Source organism: Lonchura striata, chromosome 4 (genome assembly GCF_050655825.1).
Source record: "Lonchura striata isolate lonStrDom1 chromosome 4, ASM5065582v1, whole genome shotgun sequence".
Lineage (NCBI taxonomy): Eukaryota > Metazoa > Chordata > Aves > Passeriformes > Estrildidae > Lonchura > Lonchura striata.
This window is the reverse complement of record NC_140706.1, coordinates 10,340,002-10,366,569: the sequence shown is the minus strand read 5'-3', so window position 1 is coordinate 10,366,569 and position 26,568 is coordinate 10,340,002. Positions and strand designations below refer to the sequence as shown.

At 46.2% G+C, this 26,568-nt stretch overlaps 2 protein-coding genes across 6 annotated transcripts; one reads left to right on the top strand and one right to left on the bottom strand.

Annotated features, from left to right (window-relative positions):
* Positions 1-2,617, bottom strand: HMX1 (H6 family homeobox 1). The gene is made up of 2 exons (XM_021550690.3): positions 2,341-2,617; positions 1-698 (listed from the first exon to the last, which is right to left on the bottom strand). Exons 1-2 carry the CDS (start codon positions 2,600-2,602, stop codon positions 124-126), a joined length of 837 nt encoding a protein of 278 aa, XP_021406365.1. The 5' UTR covers positions 2,603-2,617; the 3' UTR covers positions 1-123.
* Positions 2,618-3,281: 664 nt separating this feature from the next.
* LOC146767528 (uncharacterized) lies at positions 3,282-20,773 on the top strand. 5 transcript variants are annotated; one of them, XM_085577638.1, is made up of 5 exons: positions 3,282-3,460; positions 3,936-4,098; positions 6,308-6,483; positions 19,405-20,185; positions 20,527-20,773. In XM_085577638.1, exons 1-3 carry the CDS (start codon positions 3,389-3,391, stop codon positions 6,427-6,429), a joined length of 357 nt encoding a protein of 118 aa, XP_085433764.1. In that variant the 5' UTR covers positions 3,282-3,388; the 3' UTR covers positions 6,430-6,483; positions 19,405-20,185; positions 20,527-20,773. The 5 variants fall into 5 exon arrangements, 3 of the variants coding, with proteins under 3 accessions (XP_085433764.1, XP_085433763.1, XP_085433765.1); XM_085577637.1 differs by having other exon boundaries at positions 20,504-20,773; XM_085577639.1 differs by having other exon boundaries at positions 19,405-20,230; positions 20,573-20,773.
* Positions 20,774-26,568: the final 5,795 nt, after the last annotated feature.

Genomic DNA, 26,568 nt, shown 5'->3' with positions numbered 1-26,568 from the left:
AAAAAAAGGCAGAAAAATCAAGAAACGTGTAAATTGAAAATAAAAAGTCCGTGGAGGAAGGGGGGTGGAACTGGAAGCCGAGGGAGGAGGCGAGGGGCCCGCGGTCCCGGCAGAGGTGGACGCTCAGACGAGTCCTGTCATCTGCGACCGTAGGAAAGGGAGGGAGGCGGCGGGGAAGGTGCCCAGGGGGTAGCTGACGCCGCTGGAGAAGCCCACCAAGGGGGGCGACATGTGCGGCAGGGTGAAGCCCAAGGCGCTCGCCGGCGAGTTCTCGTGGTACAAAATGGGGACCCGCACTATCCTTTGGGCGGCGTGGGAGAGGTTGGCCGCTTCCAGGTCTGCGGCCAGCTGCCGCTTCCACTTGTTGCGGCGGTTCTGGAACCAGATCTTCACCTGGGTCTCGGTGAGGTGCAGCGAGGCGGCCAGCCCGGCCCGCTCGGAGCTGCTCAGGTAGCGCTTCACGTCGAAGGTGGACTCCAGCTGGAACACCTGGCTGCGGCTGAACACCGTGCGCGTCTTCTTCTTGCGGCCGGCGGCGCGCTGCTCCGGCTCTCCCGGCTCCTCGCCGCGCTCCTCCTCCTCCTCGCGGCCGCCCGGCCCCGGCCGCCCGCCCGCCGGGCCTCTGGCCGCCGCCCGCCCGCCGCCGCCCGCCCGCTCCGCCGGCTCCTCGGGCGGCTCGGGCGAGTCCCGGTCGCTGGCTGCAAAGAGAGGCAGAGGCTGCTGCAGGGATCGGGGAGCAGGGGCAGCGCGCTGCCCGCCCGCCCCGCTCGCCGGGAGGGGAAACCAGCGCGGCTGCGGGGACAGCAAGGCCGGGCAGCGAGGGGCCCCGGCAAAGGCTCCTGCCGCTTCTCTGCCCCCTGCCATAAACTCCCTAATATTTCTGAGTTATAGGCACACGTGCACGCATGTTTGTATGGAAACACAAGCACTGTATTTTATATCTATAAATATTCTGGTCTATGGACACGCTCGTGGATCTGCGTATGCGTGCGCACTCCTGTGTATGCACATAACACACACACGGGCTGTTTTCAAGCCATAAAACGCACCCGTGAGTGTATACACACACGTGGATATGCACAGAAGTGCGTGTGTAATTTTTATGAATATATGCACACGCAGGAATACGCGTGACCTCTTATTTATATACACATGTCTGTATTTACACACGTATACATACTTAAAAGTACATTTGTAAGTAAGAGGGGTAAGCATAATATTGTGTCCGTGTGTTTATAGAGAGGGACCAAAAAGAAATAATTCACATTATTCTGGACTACAAAAAGGTAATGGATGGGGACAACTATTCCAGTATCGAGACATACCTCCATGCAGTCTCCAACACTGTGCATTCCAATTACAATTTGAAAGGGGAAAAAATATTTCCTACTCTCTATAAAATAGAGGGAAAAGAGAAATTAAAAAAAAAAGAAGAAAGAAAGAAAGAAAAAAAAAGGGGGGGGGAAGCGCAGTTGTTTCTGGAGTACTTTGCTGTCTCTATATGTACTTCTGAGAGAAATTAAAAATATTAATAAGTCCATGAATGTAAAAAGAAACTATTTGGATTACTAATCACTCCTCTTTTCCTTATTGAGCAATTATGAGATTTCTGCAGGCTCAGAGAGGGTCACAGAGATGGGCCAAGGCACAATGTTTTTTCTATCAGGAAATAGAAAATAACCACTAATGGCAGCCCGTTCACTCTATCCTATGTTAATTTCTACCCCGAACCCCAGCTTCTGCTCCAACACCCTCTCCTTTGGGATCCCTGCGGCGAGAGGCCGCGGTGCGAGAGGAGGCCAGCGGGGCTGGCTCTGCAGGAAGGGTCGGATGGGGCAGCCGGGACTGAGCCCAGCTGCTCCCCCGGCTTCCCAAAGTCTCCATTGCGCAGCTGGGGGACGATGCTCCCAGCTTTCCGGCTTGATGAGGAGTCAAAAAAAAAAAAAAAAAGAAAAAAAGAAAAAAAGAAAAATAAAAAAAGCCAGACCTGCCTCTTAAAAAGAAATGTAAAAAAAAAATAAAAGGAGAGAAAAAATAGAGAAAGAAAAAAGATGGGGGAGGGAAAGGGAAAGAAAAAAATCCCCAAGCAAGCCAAGAATCCCTGTTTACACTTTGGGCGGCGGGGCGGAGGCTCCAGGTGCCTGACACATAGGGAGCATTTCCGGAGATTTGCCCCGAGCGGCCGAAAACGGGGAGGCAGGGCGGGGGGCACTCCGTGCATCCCCCTCCGGCCCGCTCCGGGGGCCGCGGCGGGACCCGGACCCCCCCACCCCGGGGGGAGCAGGAACACCCCCAGCCCCGGCCGGGCGCGGCGGTGAAGGGTGGGGAAAGGCGACTTACTGTCGGGGCTGGCGCAGCCCAGGAAGGCGGCGTGCGCCCGGCGGTACCAGCCGACGGCGGCGTCGCGGAGCGGGCAGCCCGGGGCGCCGATGCGCAGCGGGGAGCGCGGCCCGCAGCGCGGAGCCCCGCGCCCGCCGCCCGCCGCCGCCGCCCGCCGCGCCCCGCCGCCCGCCGTGCCCTCGGTGCCCAGCAGGTCCTCGATGAAGAAGGACGAGACGCGGGCGGAGGTGGAGCCGGCGTTTTCCGTGGCTTCGTCCGGCATGGTCGGAGAGAACTGCGGGAGGGGATCCCGGCTCCGCCGGCGGCTGGCTCCTCGGCTCCCCGCTGCCCCGCGGCCGCCTCTCGCCTCTGCCTAGCCCCGTGGATGCTCTCTTGGTATAAAAGCGTTTTTTTCCGGAGTAATCATTTCAGATCGCGGTTTGCCATCATTTCCTGCAAGCTAGGAGGGGAGGGGGGAGGGGGAGGAGGGGAAGGGAACGGGGAAGGAAAAAAAAAAAAGGCAGCCCGACAACCCATCGGAGGCGCCAGATTCTGCGCGAAAACGCTAATAACGAAATAAAAATGTCATGCGAGTTAAACGGCGGGCAGGAGCGGGGGATCCTGCGGTGGGCGGAGCGCCGCGCCGAATGGGATCTGCGCGGGGAAAGCGGCGGGCGCCGGGCGCTGCCGGGCGTCTGCGTGTGTCCGCGTGTGTGTCTGTGTGTCCGTGCGCGTCTGTGTGTCCCCGTGTCCGTCCGTGTGTCTGCGTGTCCGTGTGTGTGCGCGCCGCCCCGGGGCCGCCGTTCCCGAGCTCCTTATTTAGGTCAATTAGGGAGCAAATCCCGGCGCGGGGGGGCGGCGGCGGCGGCCCCGGCACACGGGCCGCGGCCGGGAGGGCTTGGCCGCTCCACTTCCCGGGCCTTCCATTGGCTGCAGCGGGCTCAGCGGGCAGCCCCGGCAGCCAATCGGCGCCGCGGACATCGCGCTTATATTAATATCATTAATATTATTAATAATAATCACCCCCCGCCCACCCCCCGCCGAGCGCTTTCATGTGGCGGCGGCGGCGATGGACGGAGGAGATGCGCCCTCCGCCGCCCGGAGAGCCGGCTCCGGCCCCGCGGGGGCTGTCGGCGGAGCGGTGAGGTTGTCCTCAGCACGGAGCCCCCGGCTTGAGGCGTTTGACTCGGTTTTGGGAGAGTGGCGGAAGGGCGACTGCTCCCGTGAGCAGGCAGCGGGTGTCCTGCCGGAGGGGATGGTGTCTGCTTGGGAAGGGGAGAGGACTCTCCTCTAAGGGGTCTCCAGGTCCGTTTTGCTTATCTTATATATGTGTATATACCTGTACAGATATATTTTATGGGTGTCCATGCGGTGTCTGTGTAGTTTATTTAGAAAGACGCCCAGCCCCGCTCATCGGCGAAGAGGCTGTCCGGGACTCCCTGTCCCCTCCCGCCCTAGGCGGGGAGGCACAGGCGATGCGCTGCGCCCTACAGGACCCGGCCCGTGCTTCCTGGCGTTACCGCTCTTCAGCCCGACTTTTTAAATCATTATCTTACTGTAACACCATTTCGTGGGAAGCTCTTAAAGTCGTCCTCCCCCTACCGCTTTTTTCCCAGCCTCTGGAGCTAGCCCTGGGACATGGACCCCGGCAAGCCCACCAAAGTGCGGGGCGCCGGAGCAGGAGGGTGACGCTCCGCCTTTCCCTTGGGACCAGGCGAGCCAGATTAGGAGAGGGGCAGCTCGGTCCAGGGCGCACGTCGGAGACCCGTGGAGGTTTGGGTGAGTACAGAGGTTCCTCCGCGATACGCATCTGCTGCTCTGCTCAGCCTCTCCTCCTCTGCTCTTGTCTGCCGGAGGATCCCTCCCTGGTCCCCTTTGCGGTGCTCCTGGACAAGTGCCCCTTCCCCAGCCCCGCCTCCCCTCCCGCTGCGGAACGGGGGCACCGGTTCCTGCCCAGCGGGAGCGCCCGGCGGGGCGGCGGCGCAGCCGGGAGCCGAGCCGGCCTCCCCGCCACGGAGCGGTCTCGCTCCCTTTCCCGGAGAGACAGTGGGGACCTTTGAGGTCAGGGCCCATTTTTTGAAAGAATACCTTAATAAAAAAATAATAAAAAAATAAAAGTCATAAAAAATAATTAAGGTAAGGGAATAATTCCCCTTCCAACGGCTCCAGAAAGAAAGATGCCAACGCCCTGAGCTGTGAATTGGACTCTGGAAAAGTGGGAATTCTCTCTTACTTGGGCAGAGACCGAAGGCAGTCTAGTGAATTGTAAGCCGAGCGACAGAGCATTTGTCACTTGTTGCACAGAAGTGACGTTAATAAAGATGACTTCTATGCTTTGCATATTTCGCTTGCTCCTGCGTAGGAAATACGGGTTTGGCCGAAAGTTCTTATGCATTCATAAACCGTCAGCTCTATTTGACTGCCAGACTCAGAAAATGTGTGCTTTCCGGAATACAGAAAAAAACATGTGGCCAGTGATTGCTTCTATACATCACATATGCAGTCTGCATAACTATAAAGGATATGCTTGTGTTCTATATCCATATTTTATAAAGTGTTTCTACAGTGTGATGATGGATCTTCTGTAATATTGTTTGTTTTCCGCTTATAAATAGTTTAATAAAATTAAACTTAAATTTGCTCATGCTTTCCCCACTCCAACCCCCTCCATATTTCTTTAGTATAAGGTATAACTGTTGGGTGTGCAATAATGCTGAACTGTGCTTGTGAAAATCGTGTATACTCAGATGTATTCCTGAAACACAAAATCAGGATGAGTATAATTCTATACCTGAAAATGCAACACTCGTACATACATGTCCGTGTTTACTGGGGATATTTTTAAACTCATAGTTATGTTTACACACTTTTCGCATTGCGATAGTGACGTGGCTAACATTTCAGGCTTCCTGTCCTTACTGCTTGATATGATGATGAGAATAAAAGGGGTGTGTGTCTCCTGCAGCCATCCATCAGGGCAGGGAGCAGAAAAAGCACGCAATGTCGGTATTCTCTTAATTTAACGTTAGAAAGGCATCCTTGGCCGCTGCCCTTACGCCTTTCGGAGTCGCCTGCCCGGAGGCAGCGGGGGCGGAGGGGTCCCCTTGTGCCGAGGGCTTTGCCATCACCCGGGCAGGGGCCGCGCCGCAGCTCCCGGGCCGCCTCCGCCGGCCTTCTGCGGGGCCGCGGCGAAGCGAAACCTCTCCTTCCCCCACTGCCTTCTCTTCCTCGGCCATCGCTGTGTGGCACCGTAAACCTTTATTTTTTGCAGGCGGGAGAATGGAAAGACTTAGCCTGGACATGTCTAATGCCTGATGCCTTCGGTGGGTCAGGAGGGAGAAAGAACCACGTGTTTTCTACAGAGTTGACTTTGAGACCGGGTTTAGACTAGGGGTGGTGAGGCCTCATTTTTTTCCATCCTTGGCTCTGGTTCTTTCCCAGGTACGTGTTTTTCTCCGAGGCGTCGGAGACACCCAGGGCCAGCGCAGCCCCGAGAGGTGGCGGGCTGTGTCCCCGGCCCCGCTGGCAGCGGGGTCTCTTCGGCTGAGCACTCCTGGCTCCCAGTCCGTGCCCACCGCTGCCCTGGGATGCCCGCCGGCCGCACGGCGCGGGATGCCCGTGGGGTATCCCCGTCACCATCTCCGGCGGCTCCTGAGCTCGACTGCGGCTGCCACGCAGAGGGCAGACAGAAGTGGGGATTTGGGGCCGGGCTCGGTGGGGAATTAGCCGACGGAGGGCTATATTTGGGGCCGAAAACGCGTGTGTGAGTGTGACAAGAGCCTCCAGCCAGTCACGGTGCCGCCGCTGCCCGGCCGCGTCCCGCACGGAGCGGATCGGCTTCCCGCAATGTGAGTGCAATCACCCTGCCGGTGTTTGATGTCCCCCCTCGCTCTCCCTTCGCTGCCTCGCTGTGTCGAAAAATAGAAGCGAAATGAAAGGCAGGCTTTATCGCTCGCACCCCTAACCTCTGCTCCTCTTTGCTTTCAAGGGCCGCGATTTTTGGAGCCCGGGTCTTTGCGGGGCACTGTTGACCCCCAGCGCTGCGGGCAGAGGTGGCTTTGGGCAGGGGCATCTTGCTCCCTTTTCCGCGTCAAAACAAAGCGGTGCTGAACAGATCGCTCAGTTCTTGACACCTTCCCAAGAGATCAGACGGCATCGCTGGGGGTAAGGGAATTTTTGTCCAATATCTGCCTCGGGTTGATCTATCTATCTATCTATCTATCTATCTATCTATCTATCTATCTATCTATCTATTTATCATCTATCTATCTATCTATCTATCTATCTATCTATCTATAATATATTATACATATTTATAAGTTATAACTATACACATAAACCCGCGTGTATGTATATATATATATACACACGTGTGTGCGTGTACTTAAAAATAGTGTTTCAGCCATGTTCTGTTCAGGTGTTTAGGAATAAAAAGAAAACAAATAAAAGCTGTATTAGCATCTTCAATAACTAGTCGTAACGCAAAAACTGTTCCTAGAAAGCACTGTTGCTTTTTTGTGTCCAAAAATCCTTCAGGAGAGCAAAGGGGGTGGGATGGTTGGGCTAGCTACTAAGAAGCAGTAATAAAACAAGAGAACAACAAGTAACAAACGAACAAACAACCCCCATAAAATAAAAATAATCCAGAAGATGATTAAGCCCCCGCTAAATCTCTGTGTAACAAATTCCTCTCCTGCTCCTTTTTTTGGAGAGGCGGGGGCCCGCTCACCTTCCTGGGAGCCACCCAAACTCTCCCTCTCGGTTATCTCTCGTCCCTCTAGAATTTGCCAGGTCTCTGCACAGGCTCTGCCACCCTCAAAAAGCGGCAGGTGCGGAGCAGGACCCAGGAGTGGTGGGTTATGTCCCGCTGAGGCTCTCAGGGACAAGGAAAGGGGACTTTTCGGAGGGGTGCCCCTGCTATCCCCCACGCCTGGATGGAGGTCCCATGCTCATCTCACCTTTTTTTGGGTGGCCTCTGCGGCAGGGAACACGAAAAGGACAAGGACACGGCAGTGGGAAACTTTTACTTGAAGGTAGAAAACCCCAAAGCCCCTCAAATGTGGGTTAAATAGCATTTGAGTGCAGCAACACTTTGTGGATTCCCTCCCGAACTTGCAGTAAAATTTAATGGGTCCCTGAAGATGGGAAAACAGAGCAAATTATTTTTCTTTCCAGTGTATTATCTTTATAAACCCAGTCCAGCTGAATGCTTCACCATCAGTGAGACTGGAAGAGAACTTTTCCCCTCTCAAGGGCGCTGCCCAAGCCATGCTGCATCCCATGAATGTGTTCATTATTCACAGATAGTCACTAAGTGCTTTGGATGGAAACTTGCAGCCTGTGGCACGTCCTGACTGCCCGTGATGTCTGTTTATTGCTCGTTAGAGATGCCATACAACTCGCAGCATGAATAGCATCTCTTAAGAGCTGGCTTCACGCTAAGTGAGGGCTATTTTAACCCATGATACATTATCGAACCGGAGAATGTCCTTGGGTACCTGAATATATTAACTAAGAAAACAGTTTAAGAAGGATTTTGGGGAATATCTATTCCCTTGTGTTAAAATCCCAGGGCTCTTTCAGAAATATTTAATTGTTTCACTGGAGATGGGGAGAGAGGGAGAGAGTAAACCATCAGCAAATTATATAAAATCTTAAAATAAAAAAAAGAAAAGTAGTCCCTGCGGAAAATAAGATAACAATTATAATACAATCCAGTTTTAAAGTGACTTTTCTAGAAAGGTCTTTGGCACTGATGTCCTTATACAATTTTAACTTTTTTACTTTTTTTTTTTTTTTTTTTTTTAATGTACAGTGAGAAAATGCATGGTTTTATTGGTACTGGTTAGGGTCAGCCACAGGAGAATTATGGAGGTCATGTGAAATAGGTGCCAATAAAGCTTTTATTATTGTTATACAGACAAAAGAGCATTATGGAAAGAGATCCTTACCAGACCTAACCATGGATATTTTGTTCTGTTAACAATCACACTGTAAATACAGAGACACTGTAAAAAAGAAAAAGCCCTGACTTTTCAAAGCTTTTCAGAACATTAACCTATTATCAAGTAAGATTGTTGGAACTATGTTCCCCTAGAAAATTAAGGTGTCCTGAAATGAAGTACTGCACACAACTCATTATTTTATCTAAATCAAAAGAGCTATGGAGCTAAAAACAAAAATCTTGCACTGTCACAAGACAATATGACTCTCAAATTTGAAATAACATTTAACATTTGATTTTTGTGTAATGCAGCATAATTTTTTTTTTTTAATAACAAGGTACTCTTTAGCTTGTTTGTATGTATCCACTATTTGAATCTGAAGATTTTCTTCCAAAACTTGAAGTTGAGGATACTGAAGTAAAAATTAAAATGCTGTTCCCCTTCCTTTTTCCAGTCTTGAATTATTTTAGCAGAGCACTAAACTTTGTCAAGTGCTGTAGTGAACATCCACATGTGTTGATAGATTGGATTCTCAGATCAAACTTCAAAAACTCTTGGAGCTTAGTGAATTTCGTAAAAACTCATACCTTCTTAAACCTGATTGACTCAGGAGTTTCAGATTAATTCCAGGACAGAACCAATTTCAATCAAAGAAAGTATTAAGGACTTAGAGTACAAAACATCCTTTGTACTTTTACAGTTGTGTAAAAGGAAAATTGATTCATGGATCAAAGTTAGCCCCCAAATATTGTTAACATTGGAGTAAAAATCATACTAGCTTTTCCACTTTGATAATAAAATATTTCAAACTGTGTATGTACTATGGGGATATTCTAATGTTCAAGAAAACTTGTGAAAATTACATTAAATGATATGATATTAAAAATCACATGTAGTTATGATTTATATTAATAAGAAGCAAGTGTGCTCTGCATAGATAGAAAACAGAAAGCATCTCCTTTCCACTGACTTTTGAGTCATTCATTATAAAGAAGGACAACTATACAACCTTTAAAACTGTCATTAGATCAAGGAAAGTGTTTTCCCTTGTCATGTGGAAATGATGCTTCTCTAAATCATATTTGAGTAAAGCATATATATTCCACCTCCAAAAAAACCCTCTTTCACCAGTGATATATATGCAAATATAAAGCCATAAGTTTTTGAGTAAGTCCAGAAATAATCTTTATAGAAATCCATAAGTAGTTAGAGTTTATGTGAGTCATTAAAATCTGGGGATGAATATAGTTTTCAAATGGTTCTGCAATAGATTATAAATGGTTTTGCAATGCTCCAGCATGTGTGGAGATACATATCTGGAGATATATACAATTACATACATATGAATATATTTATTATGGTACGCAAAAAAATTACATTTTCATACAGCATGAAAATAGTGTTGAAATGCTTTTAAAAAGGTTTGAACCTAGTCAAAATTAATATTGTAAGGAAGTCAAATCCTAATGTAAATCCATGGAAACCCCAAGTGCATTCACTTTCTTGTTCTGAATTATTTTGTTATCAATTCTGATTAGTCCTAGAAAACCCTGAAGCAGTAGGAAGGCTGGGTCAAGCACTTAGTGAACCCGCTGGTAAAGCTCTGTTTGCTTTCTCTCCTGGAGCAGCACTGGGAAGTGCTATCTTCCCCAGGATCTCAGTGGGGCTGGCAGGAAACTCAACCATATCTGCTCCTTCTCATAAGATTCCCCTTTGACTCCCCAAGCTCCTTGAGTTGTGCTAGGATGGCCAAGCCAGTTCCCACATTAATTCATTATGAAACCTGAGCACCTCGGCTCACATTCTGCCCTTGCCAGGACATGAGAAGTCAACCCAGAAATTTACACAAGCCTCTGGCTATGAATAATAAAATCTGCACTGCAGTTAACTGAAATTGGAGCAATAAGTGGCCTTGCTGCAGGAAAATTTCCATATTAGGCTTTGTAAATGCATGTCTTGCCCAGAGGAAGCTCTAAAGTTCTATTTAAATGAAGACACTGGAGAAGTGGCTGAGGAGAGCTGAAGGTGCAGCTTAGCTCTGTGCCATACTAAGTGGGGAGAGGTGCCAATGTCTGTTTTATGTCCTTCTCTCAGGCAAAATTCTCCCCCCACATCTGCTGGAGGGGACTAATCAAACTAAGTGGAGACTTCTATGTTTAACCTTTTCATCCTGTGCTCCTCTTAAATATAGAGCATACCTAGCCAACATTTTCCACAAGTTTAGGGGGCAAACATCATACAGGGAAAGTCAGGTGAGCTGCTTTGTGTGGCCCCTTCCAGCTGTCTGTCTTGGGGAAGATTTCTTGGTGCTCCATGGCAACACCTGCCACGGTGCAGAGGCACCACGGCAGCTCTGCAGAGAAGATGCAGCCAACTGAATTTTGTGAGGGGAAGAGCTCAGCTGGAGGTGGAAGGTGCTCTCTGTACCAGCACTCTGTGATGGTGTGGCCTCTCCACTCCAGATCATAGATTATTTGTTCTTGCCTTGTCCTGCTCAAATGCTCCACATGGCTTGGCTTTCTTGTCTGAATGTGCATGGGCAAGTTAAAAAGGACCATGGCACAAGTTTGGGCATATGTTTGCTCACAGTCTTCACTGTAAAGTTACTCCCTGGATGCTTTTGGCCTATCAGTTCCCTTTCAGACCATGTCAGGGCATTTGGAGAAGGATAAATCCATAGACTGCTCCTGGTGGATATCAGACCCCCCTGTTTTGGCAGGGAAGAACCAAGCCATGTCACACCATTTGCACTTAGGACTAGAGGATGGAGCCAGCAGGGATCCAACCTGCAGCCTCCAAACCCCTGTGGTGCATCTGGCAAGGGACCCCAGTTTCCTTGGTGGGAAGAGGAGGTACCCTGTGCAGTTGTGGCACTTTGTGTAGGTGCTAAGCACTTTGCAAAGGAGACTTCTCCTTGCCTACACTTCCTCATCTCCCCTGCCAGCATCCTTGCAAAAGTCTGGCAAACACCAGCCCTTTAGCAGTATTTATGGCTATATCTCTATCTGATGAGCCACTCTAAAAAGTAGGTTAACTCAAAACATACTGCTTTGCTGCTTGGAAATACAGATGTGAAGGGATATCTGGTTCTAATATACCGATCACCTTATGGTGTGGCAGGTTTCAGTTTCCACAATAGAGAGTGCATTTGTGCTAGGAGTGATTTAAGCCATTTGGGACCTTCAAAAGCAGAAAACCTTCATGAACCTTATTGGAAATGACTACACTTGGTGAAAAAAAAAGGAAGAGAAACTAGAGGGGTGATCCAAGATCACACACATCTAAAGAGTGGAGAGGAAGCCTTTTCAAATGTTGCTTTCTCACAGAAAATGCCTAAGTGTTTGAGAAGTATCTCCATTCCTCTGTTGAGCCATGAAGTCCTGCTAATGCTAATGGAACTAGAATTTCATTGCACAAAGCCACCAGATTTAGTAAAGATTAGTCAGTTTATTAAATATTAGCATTATAAACCATTATACTTTCTACTGCATTTTCCATTTTCCATTTCCACTTTTGCCAAGGGAAGCAATGAGGAGGACAAAGCAGGTTTTTCCTTTCAGATACACCTGGTGGATTTGAGCTCTGCTATTTCTCTTCCCCTCAATACACAGAAATCCCCCAGGAAGAGCAAAATATCAGCATAAAGATCGTCTGTACAGATTGGAAAAAAGGATTTTGCCCTTGGGTCCAAAAGCTGGAATGTTTTCTGCAGATCATAGACTCCATAAAACATATGTACTTAATAAATAAGCAAACAAGCTTATGCTTAAGTGAGGCTTCCACGCAGTAAAGGAGAACAACATTTGACAAGTTGGGGTTGAAGGTTTGACATTTGCACCCCTTGTATCCCAGAGCCACTTTTTTCAATATCCACTTTTCAGGTTCACAGCGGCTGTGCTTTGGAGGTGCACAAGAGGAACTTTACAGAAGCTTCACAGGCCTGAGTGACCCCATGCAGAAAGTGTGTGGGATAGGTCTGCCTTTCCAAAGGGGGAACCAAATCAGCTGAGAAGCCTTTCCCTCATCCCCATCCACCTTCTCACTGCCTGCACAGCTCAGCAGGGAAAAGAGCAGAGGGGAAGCAGCTGCAGCAATGCCAGCACTTGGGGCTTTTGGCAGCCCTCTGCAGCAGGAGCTTGGGGTCTTTTTGCATCCGTCTTCTGTGGAGCTGTCAGCAGGTAAAACACTCTGCTGTGCTTCTCAGAGCTGCTGAAACATGATGTGCTCTGCCCCCACCTTTGGCAGAGCTTGCCTGACCCTGCCTTGCTCCTTGCTTAGGTGAGGCAGATTCAATCCCCTTGGCAGCCCTGGCGGGTCACCCAGCCTTGGTCAGGCCTGAGGAGCTGTCCTCTTACATTTAGCAAGAGGAAAAAAACCCACCAGCTGCTTGCAATTGCTAAGACACTAAGCACAGATTTTGCTTTCACAACTGAACATTTGAGAGTCCGTGATAGCCAGACTCAGCAAGATCTTATCAGTACCTTTGTCTGTCAGGCCAAAGGCCTGAGCACCTCCAGGCCTCCACAGGGTTGGCTGGGATGGAGGATGCCTGTGTTAAATGCTGCCCCAGCAGCGAGCACATCATTCCAGAGCCTCGTGGTCCCCACTTGGGGCAGGAGCCAGACAGAAGTCAGGTGTCAAACCTGATAGATTATCTTGACTTTTCTGTGCAGAGAGGCAAGAGAGACACCTGTAGAGGGTCATCTATTCCTCCTCTCTGTGCATCCCTACTTGGCAGGGATGATGGCTCCTGCAAGTGCTGCCAAAATCACTGTACAGGGCATTGACATGAAAGCAAACACCTAACTGCTAGCTGTTTGATATAGGTAGAAAGGAAGCCCACTTTTATTTCTTAATATTCTGGTTGTTTTTATCTTGTTTTGTCAGAATAAACCTTTCCCCTCCCTCCACTTGTGCCCCTTGGTGTGAAGAACAGCAGAAGCAGGCCAAGGACCCGACTTATCACTCCATCTTTAGCTTATCCTTAAAAATGTATGTGCATAGCCTCAAAACGATGTCAGTACAAAGCTGCATGGCAGCTATTCCTTTTCATAAAAGGCAAGTTCTGTGTAATTTTGACCAAATTATTACATGCTACAGTGAAGTCAAAGTAGAGTGCAGTTGAGGATAAAAAACACAGTAAATTATATTTGCTTAGATTTGTTGTTCTCTTAGTCCACAGGGATAAAAACCAGTGATTCATCTGGAACTCTTCATTTCCACCATAATTTAAATTGTTTTATTAAGTGAAACAACTATACTATTCCGAGTTAAATTCATTGGGTTATATGTTCAATTCAGGAAAAAAAATAGTGTGACAATGAAATATTTCCTTGCACATTTTTTTTTTTGTGCTAATTCAGGAAGTCTTGTGGGCACCCACCTCTGAGATGAACAGAATTAAAAAGAGCAAGCATCTTTTTCCCTGATGCTGAGTTGTTCCTTTCTATCTTGTGCTGAAATTTCAAGTGTTTCTACACACAGGTTTTCACTTTTCATATACTTACTAATACCAGTTTAAAACCAAAACAAAACAAAACCCCAAATCCATTGAGATCTAACAAAGAAAAGATATCTTAGACTTATGAGGTATAAATTAAAGAGCAGGTTATCCTTGAGAATTATGAGTTTGAGGAATCTGAACTATTTATTTCCACAAGGACCAAATCTAATGATGGATGGGAAGGATTAATGAGGATTTTAGCAGTACTTGTATCTTGCTGATTCTAAGGACCATTCAGTATTTAGAGAGCTTTAGGCACCTTTCTGACACCTAACAAGGGCTTAGAAATTCTTTAGTTTAAATTTAAAATTCAGATTAATAGTCCAGATTAATTTGCTACTACCAATTTTGCAAACACTAACAATTGCCAATTATTGTGTTTGTACTTAATCAGATATTAAACAGGATATGTAGATGAAGATTATTTCAAATTCTACCACAATCAGCATGATTAAGAAAAGAATTATAAACACCCCAAGGTTGTCTTTCACAGAGTCTGAATCTGGGGAAATGCTAAAGTGGCATGTAAGTTTATATGGCTTCCATTTAACAAGAGTAGTTGGATCTGAATGAAATCTGAGGAAATAAATTATAAAACTGGGCCTTTCCTTGAGCTGAAATCTTTTGCATCTGACCTATTTCAAGGTAATGGTTTTGACCATCGGCCACATGTGCTTTGTTTTGTATTTATTTCTATTCTGCAGTCTTATCTGATGTTTCTCCCATGAGCACATTTAGCCAGCCTTCCTTGGTATGAAACTCTACACTTGCGAGGCAATGCACAGGAAAGAATTTTTGCTAGTGGGAATCAGCCTTGTGCATCTTTTCCTTATGTAAATTAAGTCAATAAGAAAAGTGTCTGGTCATTCTGCAATAATTTTAAAAGCATATAAAATACTTCCCTCTCCACTGCTTTAGTTTCCTCTTCTAATCTTTTTTTCAAAATGTGTGCCTGTATTTACTTGAAGCTGCAATTAATGTAAGCAAAAAATAGGTGAAAAGAAGATGATACAGAGGAACATCTTTGCTAAGCCTTGACTGGAGACATGGTGTGTAGATACCTTTTAATTGCTTAAACACCAGGGCAGGGTTTGGTGTAACTGAAGACCAAATGGATCTTTCCACAGTGCACCTAGAGGCTAAATCCCTGTGCTGACCAAGCACAGACCTCTGCAGAGTGCTCCCAACACAGCCTGATGGGTGTGTTTTTCTCATTTCTCACTAAAAGTTTATTCCAAATGGAGCAGGTGAGATCTGTGGTGTAAAACAACTCCAAAACTGTTCTGGTGCTGCAGAACCCCTTGGGATGCTCACAGGTGTTGTGAGAGCACAGTGCAGGTAACCCATTTCAGACAAAAGCCACTGCTGAGGCCCAGGTGGATTAAAATTTTCTTCTAGCAGTTCTGTATTGCACAATCCAAATGTACACTAAACTTAGATCTGTACTTCTGCCAAGTTGCAATTTATAAATAAAAGGCTTCAGAGCAAGCCAATTTTCCTACTTAGTTTTAATAGCTAATACTCTGAAAACCTCAAGGCTAATTAAACTGTTCATTGTCCTGCTGCATTTAATTATTCAGATATTGATCTAACATCTTAATACATAAGACAAAATAGTGACACATTTTATATTTGGAAATGGAAAAAATAGGAAGCAGAACTGCTTTGCAAATCATTTAGCAGTTAAAGACTGAGCTCAAAAAGCATTTCCAAGTGTTGTTTTTTTTTCATGAGACACATAGACTCTTTGTCTACTTAAAAAAAATTAAAAAAGAAGAAAAAGAAGGGGGGGGGGAAATGGTAGAAAGAACCCTAACAAGAATCCCAAACAAACAAGCAAAACCCTACACAATTACCCATAAAGCCTGGCTCAAATTTTACATCTAGCTGAAAAAATACCCTACACAGTAAATTGCCAAATCCACGTGTCTCTACAAAGATGGAGACAAGTCATTTGTAACAACAGAACAGCACAGGGCAATCCTGTGTTCAATTCTGACCTTACCTAACACAACCTCTGACCTTGGACTAATAAATATTTCACTTGCCTTATTCCTCCCCTGCCTGAAAACTGAGCCTCATATGTTTCATTCTTTTACTGGTGGCTTAATTTAGGTCCCCATCTTTTGATATGGGACTTAGTCTTGCTGGGTGCTTAGCCTTGGGACTGAAATAGAACCCCACACAATACAAAACAAGCTGCTCTATAAAGACAACCTTGTCCAGGCTTTTTTTTTTTTTTTTTTTTTTTTCTGAAAGAATGAGTTTGTGCTCGTCGTTAGTTTTTTGTTTGTTTGTTTGTTTTGTTTTTGTTTGTTTTGTTTGTTTGTTTCTTTTTTTTTTGTCCACCATTTTAATGTCTTGGAAATATCATCTTGTTCCTAGGAAGCTTTCTCATTACTTTTTTTGGAAAGGCTATTTTCTCCTTCCCAACCACAATATGTGAAGATTTTGGAGAATGAGAAACACAGATGTTCTGGGTCCACCAGCATCACTTCCACTTTTATTGTAACATAAAACAGAAAAATAGAACCTGGGTCATTTATAGTGGAAATAATCTATAATTTAGCCATTTACAGCTGACCTAGACACCCTAACGTGCACAGAAACTTATGAATGTAGCACACATCCTGTCTCACCCACAGGACACTCTTAGCAGAGGCACTCTGCCCTAATAGTGCCTAATAACATCCACTGACTATGAGGACAGCTCATGCTGACATGTTCAGAACATCGTTAGGTTGTTTAAAGGCAGCTACTTAGTGTGTTTTGATATTCCCAAAGTCATCCAAGATATTTACACAGGGTTTCAATTATGACCCTGGACTTTTGGGAGACTCGCACGGTGCTGGAGCAGGACCATTTAATGCCACATGGCTTGAGTGATACCAGACACATCACTCTGCTTCCCACCTGAAAAGACTGTGAGACAAATGGCATTATTAATGCCAGGTTTTGGGGTTACTTGTCTTGTTTTGTTTTGTTTTTTTCCCAGAGGACACACTGAAAAGGCAAAGTGATTTGCCAAACCATAGGTAACAATTCCCACTGGATTTGATTTGCCCTGCTGGGTGTAGGCCCTGTGGTCAGAAGATCCCTTGGAGGAGAGCTAATTCTCCTGCTATGGAGTAAGAAACCAACAACTACCTTAGGGCAGCTCAGTTGCATTAGCTGTCCCTCCAATGACACTTATGCTGCCTTGAACTTGCTTCTGGGGCACAAGTAAAAATGATAATGAAATTAGCAGAAGAAAATGGGGTAATCTTGACCCCTCTGAAATAGAGATTTCACTGCAAGGGTAATGCAGAGAGCTGACCCAGCTCTGGGGACCTCTTCATGCAGGACAGCACAGACCAGACACTTTGCTGGGAGGGGCAGAGCTGAAGGGCCACAGTGAGGGAGCACAGGAGAGAGCAACAGGCTGTAGGAAAGGCTTCCTATGCCTTCATCCATGCCAAGGTTCTGCTTCCACTCAAAACTTTGATCTTGCAAGCTGTTAAGGTCCCATGGCTGGTCATTAGAAAGTTCTGGAATCATATTTTTGTTGGAAAGAAGTAAATTTAAAATTTTTTAAAGCAACATGTATTTCAGTACAATGGCTCAGCAGGGGATTGACTTAAAGTTTGACAAATGGAAGACATTGTTTTATGCAAAAATGCAGTGTGCTCTGCCTTGCACCAGGAGGAAACACAGATTTTCTCTTAATTGGCTCTAACACCGGTTAGAGGTAAAATATCCATACAGGAATAGCATACAGCATCTGGTCATAATTGCACAATTCACTGGCTGGTAACTCCTGTGCTGCATCTCCAACTCAGAGTAACTGACACCAGATAATACAGTTGGGATTAATCCAGGCCTTATGAAGTGTTCCAAAAACTCGGAGCTAATTACTAGGCTTGAGATTCCCAGATTGGCATATGGTGTTAAAAAATGTTGTGCAATTGAAAGGAAAGCATAAATTTTGCAAGAGTTGTATTTTGCCAGAAAACTTGCTTTCCCCTCCGATTATTTATTGCTAATTGCAGGGAAGTGTCTTACATATGTCAGCAAGTTTCTTTTTGAATCTGCTAGTCCAGATTCTAGTACCCTTTAAAAAAACTACCTTATAAAAATCTTCAGAAAAAAATCTGGCTTCTAGTCTGGCAAAGACAGTAGAATTGACTGTAATAAACTATAGCAGATCACTTTGCAGTCGCATTAAAATCAAGTTTAATAACATTAAAGCTTGTACGTGATGGGAAATTCCCCTTTAAATTCCTTCACCATTTGTTGGTTAAAAGTCAGCCATGAGTATTTCCCTTCCATTTCTCCTTTCCACAGAATGGTTATTGCACAGACACAAGTTTTTAAAGGTTATACTCAGGGTGGAGTCTTGGAAGGGGAGCAGAAGGACCTTGGCTGTGCTGGAGTGAGAGAGTGGCATCTGCTGATAGGGATCAGGGACTGAAATTTCACTCACCAGAAACTATTTAATCACAGAGAAATTATTCAAGAACTAAGTTGGTTGTTAAGCCTTTTCTCAATGAATACGAATCTCCCCTGCTCATATTTTGGAATTATTGATGGAATAATCTGCTGGAGAGTAACAGAAATTTAGGTGAACCATTTATTTATTTATTTATTTCAGGGTATATCTCTTTACTACAGCTGTCCGAGTCCTTCTTTCTGCCATCTAAACAGCACCATCTTCAGGCACATTTTAAACCTATCCATTCCTCGTAGTGGAACAGCTCTTTTTCTGAAATTGCACAGCTCCTCCTCCTGCTTTTTCCCTGGGCATCGTTTTTAAATCTTGACACTTGTCAAAATTACTCTATCACTCCAAGATGCTGTGACTACCAAGAATACCAAACCCTTTCCAGTTGCACGCATTTTGTCTGTATGATTGAATCTTTTCTCAGATGGACACTTAAATTTTCTTTAAAGAGTTTCACCTGTTTCATATAGTTTACTTCTATCATTCACTGTGATTTTTTCCCCCCAATCTCCTCCGTGGAAAGACCAAATCTACTTTCATTGGTAAGTTCAAACAATATTTCCACTTTATGTTTTCACCCTTGAAAGAGACAAAGAGATTTCTAGATCAATGCTATTTTGTTATCTCCTTGTCTTAAACATATTTTTAACACAACTAAAATTCAGTTAAGTCAAAAGAAATACACGAGTTATTAGGCTCTAGCAATTACGTTTTTTCATATATAAACAAAATATGTTTTGTCTTGATGAGTATTAAAACTACAGGAGCACACAATGAGAGATACTCAGTACATTTATAATGTCATCATAACAACCTATTGTTATTTACCCCAACAAAATGTCATTTGCATGGTTTGTTTATTCTTTGGTTTTGTTTTTGGATTTTTTGTTTTGTTGCTTTTTTTTTTTTTTAATAGTCCAAAGGCAAACAAACAGAAAAAAAAAAAAATCTATGCAGCAGATCTGTGTTCAGTCACTGTGCAGTTCTCTGGAGCCTTTGGAAGAGGAAGCAGAGACAGACAGAGCCTCATCCCCTTCATCCCACTGCCCACTATGGTCTCTGTGCAAGGAAAATTGTAAAGTGACTCAATATATTTATTTATGACAAGGTTTATCCTCGAAGAAACACAGTAACTGCTTCTGCCCTTTGCTTGACAGCTCGTAAATGACGGGGAGATGCAGTCCTGCCTTGCTGCCCTCTCCTTGCAAAGAGGAGGACGGTGCTTCACGTCGAGGAGGGTGTTCACATCCAGCATTGCCTCCACTGAGTTTCCCCAACTCCGTGGGATCTCTCCAATTGTGGCTGCTTGTGGCTGCTGCAGCACTGATAGAGAAAGCACAAGCTCCCCTGCCTTTGCTTCAGTACACAGACCAACAACGTGGTGACACTTGAGGTTTTCGTTAGTCATTATCTGGGAAAGAAAATATTCCCCAGTACCAAACCCGCTGGATTTGCCAATTTCCAGTTTTACCGCGAGAGATAATTTTGTCAAAGCTTCGCGGGGTAATTACGGTTTGCGTCTGCACGGCGTCTGCAGCAATGCAGCAGCAGGCAGCGCTCGCCAGGCTCCAGGGCGTGTTCCCAAAGCAAAGGAGAGCGCAGATGCCCCGGGGGCCTGTCCCGGTGTCCCGGCATCCCGGGTGTGTGATCCAGACGTGCAGCTCTTCAGACGCTGCATTTCTCCGAGAAACAGTGGCTATTGCTCACCCCTGCTCGGCCTCCTCCTGCCCGGCCGAGGGCCGGGACGGGGCGCACGGGGCTCGGGCGGGGCGCTGCGTTTCCCCAGGGAAGCGGGAGGGAGCCGCGCCAAGGTCCGAGGCTGGGTAAAGCATCCCCCGAATGCTGGGGAAAGCATCCCCCGAAGGCAGGGTAAAGCATCCCCCGAAGGCAGGGCAAAGCATCCCCCGAATGCTGGGGAAACCATCCCCCGAAGGCAGGGTAAAGCATCCCCCGAGGCAGGGTAAAGCATCCCCCGAAGGCAGGGTAAAGCATCCCCCGAATGCAGGGCAAACCATCCCCCGAGGCAGGGTAAAGCATCCCCCGAAGGCAAGGTAAAGCATCCCCCGAGGCAGGGTAAAGCATCCCCAGAAGGCAGGGTAAAGCATCCCCCGAAGGCAGGGTAAAGCATCCCCCGAAGGCAGGGTAAAGCATCCCCCGAAGGCAAGGTAAAGCATCCCCCGAATGCAAGGCAAACCATCCCCCGAAGGCAGGGTAAAGCATCCCCCGAAGGCAGGGTAAAGCATCCCCCGAAGGCAGGGTAAAGCATCCCCCGAAGGCAGGGTAAAGCATCCCCCGAAGGCAGGGTAAAGCATCCCCCGAAGGCAGGGTAAAGCATCCCCCGAGGCAGGGTAAAGCATCCCCAGAAGGCAGGGTACCGCCGTTCTCATCCCTTCGGCCCCGAGGATGAGGGGAAAGGGCTGTGCGGAGGGATGACACTCGGCGCCGAAGAGGGGCGGCAAGGTTGTTCCTCACTCTGGATAGGAACTAGGCTGTTCGTAATAAAGAAGCTTTGCGATATCTTACAGCAAAGATAAAAGTCTTGTGTCCTGCTTTTGGGCGAGAGATGGCCTTTGTGGGTTAATTTAAGGAGACGGAAGAAGCTGCGGTACCGGCCGGGAGGGGAAGGGAAGGGTGGGCAAGTACCGAGGCCACGCTGGAGGGGCAGGGGGACAACGCAGAGCCCCCCTCGGCTAATGCTCAGCCCCCCTCCAGCGCCGCCCGGGTCTGTCTCCGGCCCGGTTCGGCAGCCGCAGGTTCCGCAGCTCAGCAGTCCCGGCCCCAGGCCCGGGCCCAGCTCCCAGGGGAGAGCAGGGATCCCCACGCTGCACCCCGACCTGTGGTGTCCTTCCCCACGAGGGAAGCTGCCGTCCCGGGAGAGCCGGCACGTCCCCAAGATCCCCCCACAACGCGGCCCCCTAACAGGCCCGGGGGCGCCTGCGGCTCCAATGGCACCGGGGATTCGGGAGCTGCGCCCGACTCCCCTTTCCACTCCTGAGACAGAGGAAAGGATTTCTTTTCTCTTTTCTTTTCTTTTCTTTTCTTTTCTTTTCTTTTCTTTTCTTTTCTTTTCTTTTCTTTTCTTTTCTTTTCTTTTCTTTTCTTTTCTTTTCTTTTCTTTTCTTTTCTTTTCTTTTCTTTTCTTTTCTTTTCTCTTTTCTCCTCTCCTCTCCTCTCCTCTCCTCTCCTCTCCTCTCCTCTCCTCTCCTCTCCTCTCCTCTCCTCTCCTCTCCTCTCCTCTCCTCTCCTCTCCTCTCCTCTCCTCTCCTCTCCTCTCCTCTCCTCTCCTCTCCTCTCCTCTCCTCTCCTCTCCTCTTCTTCTTTTTTCTTTTTTTTCTTTTTCTTTTTCTTTTTCTTTTTCTTTTTCTTTTTCTTTTTCTTTTTCTTTTTCTTTTTCTTTTTCTTTTTCTTTTTCTTTTTCTTTTTCTTTTTTTCTTTTTTTTCTTTTTCTTTTTCTCTTCTGTTTCTGTTTCTCATATTATTTCTTTTCCTTTCTTTTCTTTATTTTAGCCCATTTTCTTGGTCTGGTTTTGTCCCTTTTTTTACTCTGATTATTTTACTTTTTGAGATAAACCATTTTTCAAGTTCATTTCGTTTTGCCAGACCCTGTGGGCCCGGGAGCCCAGGTTCAGGGCCTCGCTCGGGCAGAAGCAGGAGGAGCTCGCCCCTTTCCCGACGCCTTTGCGGAGCCGAGCCCGCCCCGTTGGACAAACCCAGCGCAGCGGAGAGGCGAGGAGGGATGGAAGACAGGGCACTAAAATCCCACACAAAGCGGCCTTTCTTCACAGCTGGGGGGTCCCCAGCGCCCCTCGGCCAGCCGGGCACCCCAGGGACCCGTCCCGGCCGCCCGAGCCCCGGTGAGGAGCGACCCGAGCCCCGGGGGCTTCCTTCCATCGCTTTCCCTCGCCCCTCAATAAAATGATGTGCATCTTTCCAGGAGAACACACATGCGGGTGAGGGTATCCCCACAGAGTCCGCCTGAAGGAAGGAATAATTTTTCTTCAGGCATCTGTCTCCTTTCCTCCTTTAGCTCTATCCCAAAGCAGAGGAGTATGCTTTGTTTTGTTTTGTTTGCTGGTTTTGTTTGCTTGTTTTGTATGCCCACTTATTTTTCTTTAAAGTTATTTTTAGTGATGTCTCTGTGTCTGTTCAGAAAATTTCCAGAATATTTGATTTTGTTTAAATAAAATTTTTACTTTTTTTTTTTTTTTTTTTTTTTTGCTAACACTCCCAGGGATAAGACATAGATTAGTCTTAAACTGAATCACAAAAAATAGGTGGCTATCCAAGATGAAAGATAAATTCCCAGCTACACCGGTGTCATGTAGGAAGGCCTTGCACCCAGGTGTACCCTATTCTTTTCCAGGTTTGACTTTACAAAGGTGAACGTATCTTTAAGTTTTGATTCTTTCCTAGTATGCACATCCTCTGTCATTTCTCTGTTCTAGACCCTTGCTCAGATCCAAGAAACTTTTACTTGCTTTATTGTTTTTTGTTGTTGCTTTGTCAAAAAACAACAGCAGAACAAGTATATTTATATGAGAAAAGCCCCACAGAATAGTGCCCTGCTCCCTGTTGTACAGCATCAGAGCCTGGGCACTGAACTCTCTGTGAAATGCCAATCACAGCTGAGGTGCTGCACAATTTGCAACAGGTTTTAACTTCTCACTTCTGCACTTACACCTTCTTTCTCTTTTCCTCATCAATGGGACTCTGCAGAGCCCAGCTAAGCATTTTTACCACTATCCCACATTTTGGGTTTACCTGATTTACTTTGCTATCACTTCCCTTCATATCACTCCTCTGAATTTTTGTTTTCTTTATACCCAGATGTGAGGGTGTCTGTGTCTGAACTCTATTCTTTCACATAATATTGTCAACAGAAACAATATTTAAAAAAGAAGACAGGTTTAAATAGAATGTATAAAGGATAACCAGAACAAAACATACACCAGATCCTTCCATTCTTGAAGGTAGGGTGTCTTTTGCCCTTTTTGGAGTTTTCTGAAGTTGGTAAGATGTTATTCTGGGTTGGCTTTTATCAGGAATCTCAGATGTTATATCAATATATTGCTGACAGAATTTCCTGTGTCATAGAAAAACAAGCACCTAACTATAATTTCTGTAGCAAAAGAAATGCTAGTATGACTCTTCTGTGCCAAATCTAGAATATCTTTATTGCCAAATATTAACATTGCTTGTACAGCTTTGTGAAATACATACTTTTCAGGTAGCCTGTAACCTCTGGTTGTTTCCTGGCAGTGTGATAGGTTGTTAATGAGCCCTAATATTGGGGAGATGCAAATCTGTGCATATGCTGAACATCTTGGAGGTTTTGCCTTTCAGAGCTTTTCCAGTTCTGTAAGATATTTAAGCCTCTGAAATCAATTTTGTTTGCTTGGGAACTCATTCGTATCACTGTGAAATCTTACCTACAAAGTTCTTCAGCATGAGAAAATGCTGAAACGATCTTTGCAAATTTGTTCTCTATTATCTGTTTTGGGAAAGTCAGACCTACAAGCAATTAGTATTAAGAACACATGAAAAAATTAGAGAATGCTGAAAGTCATTGCCCAGACTTTGGTTCTCCAAAACACAAACCACATGTCTTCAGGGTCTAGGTTTGAACATCAAGCTGAGTTAATTCAGATCTGATCCTACATGCAATTATGGATAATTTACAGGACCAGTTCTATGCCCCACTAGTAGAACTTTATGTTTGTGGTATCTGTGTCTTTTTGGTGAGGAAAAGAAAATTAAGTCTAATGCAAAAACATTTGTATCACTCATCTGGATGAAAGTATCTATATGATGTGTGTGGTAACATTATTTCTGGTCATGAAATAATTTCTCTGTCTTTTAAGAGACTTTCTCACTGTTTTAAGAGATTTGGTATGCATATGCTAAGCAGGGTTGGCCACACACTTGCTCTCCAACAGTCCAAGTGCCTCTCTCCTACCTTGGCCATGCCACATCAATCTTTGCCTGCCTGGGGGCTGCTGAATAATCCAAATTCCCAATATAGAGAAAACAAGGTGCCTTGAGCTGTAGTGTGATCACACTCACTGAGTCACTCTGGGGAATAGCTGCCCCAGATTTTCAGATTTTTTAGGGATTCCATTTTTCCTTCATAACCATTGTTCACAGGAGAAACATCCTTTAGTGCTGCAACTCATTTCCAGAGCACTGGTTCCCTCCCTGCTCATCTTTCCAAGGTACGTGCCTCACAGCTCCCAGCCTAATGGCATTTTGACATGCTGCTTGCAGAGTTGGGAAGCTTGGCTGCCCTTGTAATGATCAACAGGAAAGAGTCTACAGGATAACGGAAATCTGGAAAACATGAGGGGTGAAAGATGTGCCTTTGTTTAAGTTGGAAAAAGAAAAGGAAAAAAAGAGTAGGAAGACAGGGGACAACAGTGTTCTGTATGTAAAATGTGGCTGCAAAGTCACTGGTAGTCACTTATCAGCAACCGAAGAAGAAAGAAAAATCACTTAAATGTGCAGCTAAGAAAACTAGGGTAAGTATTAGAAACAGAGTTTGTTTCTTAGGAGGGTATCCAAGAAAAGGGTTTGGTAGAAATAAATGCAGATCAGAAGAAATATCTATCAGAGATTATCTAAAGTATTGTACTTAACTTCCATGCAGAGGGTGGAATGGTGGGAGAGTGGCCCGGATGGTTGGATGGCTTCTCTTTCTGTGCTTCACTGCTACAGGGCTATCTCACCCCCGGAGGCAAGGCAGCTCTTCAGCTGGCTGACAGCTGATGCAGGATGGAGATTAAACTCAGCTGAAGACTGACTGTGGTGGTACAAATATGTTGATTCATGTGGAATTTAGGCTCTTAATTCACACCAAACCAGCAGAGCCACTGCTGGCTTCAGTAGCTCAGTACTAAGTTCTTATCTGGCAGGCACTAACCTGTCCATTTTGCTACATTTTGAAGAAGTATCACAAGATTTGCCTCTTACCAAATCCATTCCATCTCTGTGAAATATTATGGCTATTTCAGCATGAGCTGTATGGCAGTCAGAGATCAGAATGACACAAAAGGTGATTAAGCTATTAAGTTCACTAGGTTATTAAATAAAACTATTAAGCTTTTCATTTTCCTCTTTGTGGTTTCATTTGAATAATTGTTACCCAGGTTTCAGATATTGAAATTACTGCCTAAGAAATGGTCTCAGTAGAGCAGAAAGGATGCAAAATGGACCAATTAATAGGAAGAAGACCTACATTTCTTTTTTTAAACAACATAATTACTGGGATAAGAATTCAAAGGAGGAAGCACAGTACTGTTTTTCTAAATTCTGGTCACAGAGGTCCTTTTCCTGGAAACAGAGAGGGGGAGATCAGCTTCACTTTTGGACTGCATTTATTTGTTTGATTATGCTCTGGAATAGATTAGGAGTGCTCATACAGGCAATTATGGCACCTCTGATGGGGCATGGCAATAAACAGGAGGGGGGTGGTAACTTTTTCTGTTTTCATATTTGCCTGCAGTGTAAGGGGGAGAATGAGCACAAAGCAGAAGGTGGTGGAACCGGTGACTGGTGAGGCAGAGAGAGGAAAAGAAAATTAGGACAGTGGATGTAATAAGGAGGGAAGGACAAAACAGTGGCAGGTTGAAGCACGGGAATCAAATGGGCTTGGAGTCATTGTGGAAAATCACTACTAAATGATCTTGTGGTAAGTAGAAAGTAGCTGAAGGAACAAGGTGAGGGATGTAAGGATCTAAGTGAGAGAGGAAGCAGGCAGAGACATGGACCTGGCATGGGCATGGCTGGACTGGCACAGGAAGGTGGCAGGGTTTGCTCATAACAGCCGCTGGGCCTTCCTTCAAATGTTCCTCCAGAAGTCACAGCCATGCCTGCGTGTGGATTTTGGGAACATCACAGCTAAGCCTCGGGGATGGAGGGTGGGGAAGGAGAATGCTTAATGGGGATAAGCAGGAAGGTGACAAGGGCCCAAGTTAACAAATGACTCAGCTGAGCAGGGCAGGGGATCCCTGAGGACACAGAGAGCAGTGCCACTTGCTGCCCTGCTCAGCTCTTGCCATGCATCTTCCCACCCTTTAACATCAGGCCAACATCTTCCCATCCCTGTAACACATCGGGCCAAGGAGCTCAGTGCCATCTCCTCCTGCCTCCACCACTCACAGCAGCAGAAATGAAGCCACCCTTGGCTGCGGGCACTCTCCCTGGGAGGGCAGCAGAGCCAGTACTATTATTAATCTGCTCTATATATAAAGTGTCAGGAGGATACCCTAAGGCATCTCCAAGAAGTTGCAGTTTAGATGTGTACTGCACGGGGTATCCACCTCAAA

Excerpts from the sequence above, each read along its gene's own strand:
- HMX1 (XM_021550690.3), bottom strand. The coding sequence starts at position 2,602 with ATGCCGGACGAAGCCACGGAAAACGCCGGCTCCACCTCCGCCCGCGTC. Across the intron at positions 699-2,340 it reads GGGCTGCGCCAGCCCCGACA|CCAGCGACCGGGACTCGCCC; the intron begins GTAAGTCGCCTT and ends CTCTCTTTGCAG.
- LOC146767528 (XM_085577638.1), top strand. The coding sequence starts at position 3,389 with ATGGACGGAGGAGATGCGCCCTCCGCCGCCCGGAGAGCCGGCTCCGGC. Across the intron at positions 3,461-3,935 it reads CGGGGGCTGTCGGCGGAGCG|CCTCTGGAGCTAGCCCTGGG; the intron begins GTGAGGTTGTCC and ends CTTTTTTCCCAG. Across the intron at positions 4,099-6,307 it reads GGAGACCCGTGGAGGTTTGG|GGCCGCGATTTTTGGAGCCC; the intron begins GTGAGTACAGAG and ends TTTGCTTTCAAG.